Source organism: Cupressus sempervirens, chromosome 5 (assembly GCF_028749045.1).
Source record: "Cupressus sempervirens isolate cs-2001-9-10 chromosome 5, ASM2874904v1, whole genome shotgun sequence".
Classification (NCBI taxonomy): Eukaryota; Viridiplantae; Streptophyta; class Pinopsida; order Cupressales; family Cupressaceae; genus Cupressus; species Cupressus sempervirens.
In genome coordinates this window covers 78,032,619-78,042,663 of record NC_143122.1, presented here as the reverse complement: position 1 = coordinate 78,042,663, position 10,045 = coordinate 78,032,619, and the positions used below count along the sequence as shown (strand labels likewise).

General features: G+C 35.7%; 1 protein-coding gene across 1 annotated transcript; it reads right to left on the bottom strand.

Annotated features, from left to right (window-relative positions):
* Positions 1-380: 380 nt before the first annotated feature.
* On the bottom strand, positions 381-1,601 carry LOC149554639 (uncharacterized). The gene has a single exon (XM_089828702.1). The coding sequence runs from the start codon at positions 1,535-1,537 to the stop codon at positions 611-613; it is 927 nt and encodes a 308-aa protein (XP_089684828.1). The 5' UTR covers positions 1,538-1,601; the 3' UTR covers positions 381-610.
* Positions 1,602-10,045: the final 8,444 nt, after the last annotated feature.

Below are 10,045 nucleotides of genomic sequence, written 5' to 3'. Positions count from 1 at the left end.
ATGAATAGTTTATGATTTCGACTTTGGCCGTGTAAACTCTTGCGGGGTGATCTTGTATCCCCGACCTTTTTTTGTGAATTGTAATATTAGTATATTAATTATTAATAAAAAATGACTATTCATCAAAAAAGAAAAAAGTTTCCTATGAGTGTATTGACCATAAACTAGAGCTAATAGATTCTCATAGAAACACTATTCTCTATCCTCTCTATATATTTTTGTAATAGACTTCTAATTTAATATCCTAATTATATTAAAGGATAAAAGATGTCTGCACACTAAATTAACCTCTTGCACACAAAATATTTCAACGTATAATATATCAATTTTTTTTTCAACTTAATAATATTTTCTATTTTATAAGACACGACTTCTGCAAATTTAAAAAAAGAGAGTTTTAATAATTAAAATGTAGCCACCTTAAAATACTGTAGAAATTCTTAATAAATAATAAAAACATCGTTGACGAGACAACAGGCTATTAGTACAGAACACTCCGTGGAAATGCTAGCCGACAGACTATTGAGTGGAGCAGTAAATAAAAATAATGAATGCAATACAGACATTGATGGACATTCATTGACAAAGTTGACAAGACATTTGGATCTCTTTATCTTTCCAGAGTAAGAGGCTGCATGCTCTCCACATCTGTTGACCACCTCCCTTTATTGTCATTAACCATCTCCACGTCACCGCTGCTTGCCACAACTTTATACGCCACTAAATTTTCCCCACGGCCATGATGTTTCATCATTTTAACATACGCTATTACAGTGAATATGATTAAAGAGGCCAAGTACCAACTGAACTGCAGATTGGCCAGAGCTTTAGCCCTCGTGTTAGCCCCCTGGTCACCGCACCTCACCACCATGTGACCGTGCTCTGGATTCATTTTACACCCTTTTGGAACAAACATAGGAATCCAGAGCATGAATCCCATGTGCACAAACCACATCCCCTGAAACAAAATAGACATTGATCTCACCATGGCCACCAAAAAGCTCTTTGGAAAAGGGACCTCCAAAATAGTGGAAGAGAGGCTGACAATAACAATGAGCTGCAGCAGCCAGTGGTATTGCCCCTCAGCCCCCATGTGATCAGCGGAGTGCAGATGAAACAGCAACAACTCCTGACTGAACGCCAGCGCGGCAACCACGTGGAGAAGCCCGTGTGGCACGTGGATCTCGCGCCTGTCCACGTAGATTGCCACGGCGGCATAGATGAGGAAAAACAATGAAATAGAAGAGTGCTCGAAGTTGTTGAGGTGCTCGGGAGGAATGGTCCAGTCATCTGCCAGAGGCTGGTGTCGTTCTGGCCCGATGAAAAGCTCCGCCGAAATGGAGAGACTTGCCCCCGCTAAAATAGCGAGGAGCTCCAGATGCTTTACAACTCTGCCTCTAAATTTAGCGGGAAACCAGGGCCTGGTATGGAATTCTCCAGGAGATCGAGCATAGTTTGTGAATGTGTTGAAGAGATGCCAGAGGCCAATAAGGAAGAATCCCGCCCCGGGCAACACATGGCCAATAAAGGTTCCCATTTTAGCAATACAAGTAATAGCAATATAATATGTTATTGTTGAGCATATATAAATGTTAGATTTATATTAAATATATAGGACCGCAGGGGGTAGAGGGTTCCAGAAAAAATACAAAATTCAAAAGGAAGAAAGCTTGGGCGACAAGCAGCGTCTAGGGCTTTCGCCGCCACATTCAAACATCAAACATACTGGTTTTGAATACCATTGGTCAGTTGCATGTTTTAATGTTTGAAACATTGAATTTTTGCGTGCAGAATCAAAATTGTGTTCCATTACAACACTCAAAGTTTCTGGTTTCGTGTCCAGAACGTCCTCCGCTTCAAATGTTAAAAGGTGGGAGGAAAGGAGGCGATGGCAGCCCGCCGGATGATAGTCAACGGTCAACCTTTTGAAACCGATGAAGACACGCGTAGAGTTACGTTATTATTGGGCGGAGCTTACGTGTTGTAAATATGTCGCTATATTGATATCGTTTGTGTGGCCCAAATAGATAGATAGATAGATAAAATTTTAACGTCCACGAGGCCAAAAATAGCCTATGGGACAGCAAGACAACTCAAGCAGACTTAAGTAGCGCTGTTCGCCTCTTGTGTAGACTAATGATGAGCCCCCCCAATTGCTCAATGTACTCTTCGTTGAACAGGTTATGCCAAGAACTGTCACATATAGTATCCGCAAACTTATCCCTGCTATCCTTGTAGGCCTCACATTCTAGAATAAAGTGTTGTTCAGTTTCCACTTTCCCAGAATTGCAAAATCTGCAAATTCTCTCTTCCCAAGCCTCCTTTGGCCTCTTCCAACGCCCGGTCTCACAACGAAGTTGGTGAGAGTTGGTTCTCAGCTGAGCAATAAGAATTTTAGCTCTCCAAGAAATGTTGGCTCCTATGTACACTTTTTCGAGTTGATCACAAGTGGGGTTGAACTCATTTATATAATATAGTTTCTTCCTCCTAATCTCGCTTCCCCAATTTCTCTTGTAGAATTTCTCCATAACAAAGACCTTTATTTCTTTATTACTTGTGGGGCACATATTGAAATGAATATTCCATTTACTCATCCACTTGATGTTTTGTTGCATCCATATCCTTTTTCGCTTACATAGTGTGTCACTAAAGACAACTTTCGGCCATCTATCCTCTTCCATTTTTTCGATTCTTTTTAGATAGCTTAAAAGGCGAACCATAGCAAGTGCCTCAATAGGCGCAGCCCCCATTTCACTTAGCATGATGTCATATGGAACAGTGCTTTTAATTTTAAACTTGCTTGTAATCAAGCGCTTTTGGATTCCTTCGATTTGTTTCCATTGTGCTATAGTAGTGTTGCTGGCCCATAATTCACACCCATAAAGAACAACTGGCAGCACAAGAAGACCAAACAAGGTTTGAATAGTTTTCCAATCCCACAACTCCGCTTCACGGCACCTATTCTGAAGAGCGTAGAAAGCCTTCCATCCACCTAATGTCCTTTTATACCTGCAGCTAGACCAGCTAGACTGGAGGTTTTCTTCTCCATTCTTTCTTACTAGCGCCCATTTGAACGAAGAATGGCTGTTGTAATTTTTTCTTTAAATTATTAAATATAATCAAGGCCTTGGCCGTTTACCGATCAAAAAATAAGAAAAAAAATCCTTTCATAGTTCAAAATAACTCTGGATAAAGAAACAAATATGGATTTAAAACTAAGTATTGAGTTTTATCATATATGCAAACAACCATAGATAAGGCCATATAATCAATGTATTCTTGTAACTCATAACAACATTTTAACAAATAAAATAAAATAAAAGTTAACAAAAATGATACAACCACAAACATGTTGGGAATAAATAAAGTTGCCAAAACTATGGTAAGTGACATACTTAAAGATTTGACACAAATTGAGTTACGTTATCCAGGGATATTAATGACAAACAATATATAGAATTGATGAAACCCTAAAAACAATTTTTTAAAAATATAAAATAAAATGAACCAAAACTAATCTCCTTAAAGCTATTTGTTTCATCCATTTATAGTAAACAAAAAGTAGACCTAAAAATACTAGGATTTTAAATTTGTAAGATTCCCTGATGTTATGAGTTTAAATTTATTTTAAGATGTGGGGTAAGAAACATAACAATTGCTTGAAATTTTAATTTTTTTTTGGATGTGACAACTTTTCATGGAAAGACTATTGCAATCTATAAACTATTAGCTAATTAAAAGAAAGAAATAATATTCTCTTACATCCCAACATTTTGACTAATTTAAAAATAATCTCATAGTCTTTGAGAACTCATGTGAAGTCAGTTGACTAGTAAAAGTTGTTGCAATACTTGATCATGTGAAACGAAAATTTTGGTTCATTATTATTTCATATGACATTTAGCTAATTGTTATACTTGAATTTCCTATGACATGTTAGTTAATTGTTATGTTGGAATTAAAAATGAATATTATGGAAATTGAAAATGATTATGTGCTATTTTGGAATTTTGAAATCATGGAAATATGTTATTACTCCAAGACCTTTTCTTTTTGCAAGAGCATGATGAAGGGGGGAAGTATTGCCAAAATGGGGGTTAAGAATGGGACACCAAATCCATTGATGAACCATCAGACATGAAATATAACTACCTTGACTAAGGATAGAGGACTTGGAAGACAAGAGAAAACTTTGGTCTACCATGAGCTAACTAGTTATCATAAACATTGAACAATAAAGGAGGATCACTACGCATTACAAAACTAGATACCTTTTTAATTCGAGAACCTTTTGTTGCATAAAGCATGTTTTAACATAACAACACCATGATACCTATGTATACTCATACATGTACAAGCATGTATATGAATATATGTGTAAGTCAATTAAGATGTATATGTCTATTTTGAAAAGTATATGTAAAATACTTATGTTTAGGATCTACCATATATGCATGTATGTGTACATACACCTATGAGTATAAATAAGTACAACGATGTCCTTGTATTAAAACATTAAGAGAGTGAAGTTAATATCATTCTGTCACCTTGGAAACGTGTTTCCTTTACATCAAAATTTGCCTCAATCCTCACCTTTTAAAGCTATTGTTATTTTAAGAATATGCCTCCATCTAAGCATTAAAATGGTCACTTTATCTTAGAGTTTTAAGAAATTTATCTCTTCAAATATCTTTGGCTTGTTCCTAGCTCTATTCTATTTTTTGAATTTTTGAATTCTAATTCTTGAGTCTCAAATTATCAATGGTTAATGAAAGACACCAAAATATGTATTGTCAACCAAATTATTAACCATTAACCTTGAAAAAGGTTAAGGTTCGGGGCCAAAACATGTATTTCGAACCATTAACCTTTAAAAAGGTTAAGATTCAGGGTCCAAAACAAGTGTTTCACTTTGAAATCTTAACCTCTCCATCTAAAAGAGGTTAAGATAAATTTCAAAACACGTATTCCGAACCATTAACCTTAACCTCTCGTCCAAAAAGGTTAAGGTTAGAGGTTCAAAACACATTTTTTTGAGATGATTATTAACCTTTCAGTTGATAAAAGTAAAGAAAAAATGAAAGGTAGAGACAATGGGTATAATACAAAATCAAAGAAAAGGCTTCCAAGTTTGACAAAGCTCTCAAACCTCTGATTGCAAATATATTGAAGAAATCTCATCCTCATTATCAAACCATAATGTTATCTAATGTTTGAAAATTTGGTAGGTGGAAATCATTCAATATTCCCAAGTTTTGAAGGATGCTCAAACATCAAAGTAGCCAAGATGACCCCGCATATGAACTATTTAATATAATTCTTCAACCTCCAACACACAGGTGACTTTCAACTCTCCCTCTCCACCGCATCAAACATGGTTTTCAGGCATTCCATAATCTTGCAATAAGAGAAAAATATCGATTGGATAGATATGACACATCAAGGCGTATCAGAAGAAGCTACAGTCAAGGCACGAGACCAACTTCAATGAGTTTCTCTCCATATTCTATGTCGTGGGCAGATAGGTGACGTATGGGAGCTATTTGGTAAAGGGCCTGCACTATGGCAGTCAATGTGGAGATTTTGAAATAGTAGGAGATGATGCGGGAATTACAGCTTTAGTCTCCAACCTATACACTTGAAGATCAAGTATTAATAGAACATGCTAGTCTCCAAACTAAGTCAAGGCACGTGAATTGTGTGATGGAATATTGCCAACCTAGAGCATAAGAACATGGATGTTGTGCATGTTATTTGTTCGACATAATGCATAAAAGCATTGGAGTGATGAATAGAGAATCTGAATCATATCTTGTTACAAATAACAAAGGCATAATATGTGGTTTTTTTTTACTAGGCATGGCATAGACAAAGAACGCAAACTATTTGCCCAAATGTTCGTGTAAATGTGCGCACTAGTTTTTGAAGAATTGGGTGATATACTTTGAATGCAAAGTAGACATTTACGCTTTGAAATAAAGTGGCAATTTAATATACATCAAACCTAAAAGCATAGACACACCCCAAATTGGTGCAATAATAAATAAAGGAAGAAATGTTTTAAAGGAAAATCCAAGCTTTAAGCCACAAATATTCATCAAATTACCTCAACAAGAAACTTTAACCGATGTATGGATATTTTATGAATAATTTTTAAATTGAATTGTGAAGTCTCCAATTTGTAAAGTACATGAGGGAATTGAAAGCATTTAAAGTAATCAATGGGAAGGATCAACAGTTGAACCATGAAATACAAATATCAAAGGCCGAATTATGCTCCAAATTTAAAAAGTACACTTCCTGACATTGGCGATACCATCTTAGGAAGTGTTTGCCTTCAAGATTTTTGGTTGTTTCTTGAGCAAGGACAAGACCCCTTTAGCCAAAAAATATTGGAAAGCAGCATAGCTCGAGCAGGAGGGCACCCCATCTCAACAAAGTGCCTTGATCTAGTGTTGAAATGCATGAAAGCCTATCATCCAAATACCAGGGAAGTCATTTCATTAAATAATAAAGTGATCGTCCATCTGGATCCTGTCTTTATCGCCATTACTTTATAATTACCTACTAGAGTGCAATATGCCAACATCAATTTAAGAACTGCCAAGGAGTACTATATAAACTCAGTGTTTAAACACCATTGCCAGATCATGGCTCTCGCAACCATGGAAAGGGAAATCCCAACTAGTCAAGCCCATCCATAGATCATCATTAAAAGAAGATATAGAAAATATGGTAACTCTATTAAATAGGATAATAGGACTTCGGGATTCACATGAGTTTGAAGGTTGGATGTTCTTATTTATTAACATGGTCTGTGAAGGGAAGCAACACATTGATTGGGTTGAAATTATCAGTGACTCACTACATAGGCAACTTATAGAACTCCAAGCAAATGATTATTTCTACATGACTTCTTATCTCTTCTACACTATTGCAAGCACCAAAAGTTGGCTAGGGCTTAACTGGCAAGGTATATATGATGATACGACTATTATTTACAACCATATTCCTCATATACAATATGACAGTAGCCTGCGCCATTTTAGAAGAGTGAATGATGCATTCACAATGTTGACTGTATGAAAAATTTAGGGAAACATGGGACTCAAAAATTCACTAGAAGCATCGATGAAAGTACAAAAGTATGGAAGTGTTTTCATACAGTTCTCGAAGTTCACTTATATTAGGTTAGCTGCCTATGATGGATATCCCCTTATGCTACCTAGATTTTTCGATGATAAATTGGTCTTGATTGAAATGTGCAGTTAGATTAGTCAAATTAATAAGCTTTGCAAGAACAGGAGGATAAATGAAATACCTTTCCCTATCAGCATTAGACATCATAGTTGTGATACTGCATCAGATGCGAGGAACATAGAGAGATCCATTGCCACAATTAATTTGCATCCTTATACCACGTGTTTCCTTTATGAGAGTAAAGGCTATGCAGTTAATGAGTTAAAGCTAACCGCCAACCTTGGTAACTTTCCAGCTCTAGAAGATTTTTAGGAAGATTGTGAAAGTGATTTTGAAGTTAGGAAGAGAGATTGGATGCGGCTTACTGTAAGGCAAGTGATAGACTTCAAGGTGGATATCGATGTGATAGGTATAAATGATGATTAAGTTTCCTTGGTCGATCCCTTCTGCTATGAGAAAATTGAATTACTAGATCTCCCCCTATTGCTTGGTTAGTTCAGGAGTTAAAAAGCCTGAAGAAAAGAATTGCCTATGCCCTTAAATGAACAAGGGAATGGGTTAGTAGAATCATATCAAAAAAATTGACCGATGAATTTCAAAGTAAAGAGAGGAGAAGTAATCAAGAAGAATCATCTCGAATGGCATTGGAGGCAACTTCTAGTGAGAAAATGTAGCTATTAGATATGAGTGATCTAGATAAAGATGAAGATCTAAATCAATCGACTAAGTTTATAGTCAAAAGAAGGAGGACAAAACTGAAAGGTAAATTTGATAGAGTGAATCAAGAAGGAAATGAACCTAATGAGAAGGATCAAAGAACCCTTTAAATTGTGGAACAACACATTCCAGTCACATCCTCACATGACATACTAATTTCTCCTTCAAGCCTCTCTCCTCCTGAGATATCATTAATAGACATCAAGTAGTTAGATAATCAATTATCTAATTCAGAAGATTTGATGATGATTTCTGAAAATACAATAGGTGACATGCAAGTTTCATTTCTAGCTACTACACATTCATGGCTCCAAACCAGTCTCGAAAAGAAGAAGAAAGTTGTTCAGATGATCCTGCCTCTATTTGATGTAATCTCTAGTTTCTTTCTGAAGCCTCCTAAAGTGAAAAAGACTAAAGTGATGTCTAGGTTGGTCATTGATAAAACTTCAGGCAATCTATCCGAATCAGATTTCATTTTGAATAAGGTTGATCTTGGTCCATCTATTGCAGAAAGAGATTTCAACATTTTGAATGGATTACTGCCCAAATGTTACAAAGAGCGAAGAAAGAGAAAAGATCAAAGGAGCAACTCAAAGATCAAGTTCAAATGCTAGTGTCTTACATTAATTTAGTTAGCAATTCTTATAATGCAAAGGTAATAGTTACTTCACCAACTTTAGCGGGCCCTGATGGTATTCTTGATCATGCTGTTATTGAAAGAGTAAACAAACACAAGTCACATAGTATGATGATCGAAGCTTGGATAAATAGAATGATAGAAGATGCTTCAAAACTCACAACTGGAGTGAAGGAAATATATGGAAAAGCCATTGAACAGATACAAGAGATGTCTAAAGAGCAAGAATGCAGCAAGGAATAGAAAGTCTCTGGCAAAAACTAGCTAATGAACTACAAGAAATGTCCAAGTTAGATATAAACAATCTAATTCTCGAGAAAATTATTGCTGATCCAAGTGAGAATTAGACACGCACCTAGAGTAAAAGTATCAACTAGAAGATGATAAATATTAGCAAAGGAATCACTGAATTGGAAAAACTAATAGCTTCATGTGAACAACTGAAAATGAAAGCTGCGGATGAACTAGTCTCTATTATCACAGGTGGAGCAACAATAAATGATCTTCGACATATTGATTGCCAATTTCTTCTCAATTCCTCTAGTACCAAAATTCATGCAAAAATGGAGAATTGAGTGTCAGATGCCAAAACTATGATGAAGCTCAGTTTGGTCGCAGTCACTCTGGAAGATTGTAACATTTCTGCTTATCAACAAGAGTCATAAGAGATCCAAGATAAATACTTTATGCCCAAACTCAGGATGGAGAACATGTTCATTCCTAATTATGATTCAATGGTGATCATCCTCAATGCTTATAGGACTTTTCGGGATAAGTCAGTCATGTCCAAATAGATAGAGTTCATAGCTAGAAGACTAGTGATTGGGTATATATGCATTCTTAGTAATTCTAGCCGAAGTTATGTTTTTGGAGTTTTCCTTGTATAGGGCATTTTTTAGTGAGGTTAATTAACCTCTCTAAAATTACGTATTTTGGATGTAGTTATTAACCATAAAGGGGTAGTTCTGAACATCTATGCCTATATAAGGAGTCATTTTTGGCTTTTTAAAGGAGCTTTTTGGACTTTAGAAAAAGGGAACACTATGCTAAAATTTTGATCAGAAGATAATATTTGGAAAGTGTGTACAAATTTTGTCTTTTTCATAAAAAAATCCTCTCGAGTTCTTGGTTCAAGAAAATAAAGGAACACACAATTTGAGTTCTCTTTTTTCGAATCTAAATTGTTAGAAATATTGATTCTCTTTGCAATGAGTATTTTTCATGGTATTGTGCAGATGTTTATGAATCTTTGGATCAATATTGTGCTAGTGATAATTCTCAAGCATGGATCTTGATTGTTTTAAATAGCAGTTTAAGTTAGTCTAGGAAAGATTTGAAATCATCTGGTGCATTCTTCATCAATGGCTTTCTATTGATCTTTTAAAGTTTAATTTCATTTTTTTGAAAAACTTCAAAATTACATCATACGAGGGAGCTGCCCCTCTAAACGCAGAGGAAGGCTACATATCAAGGGCCTATCCAACTATTGTG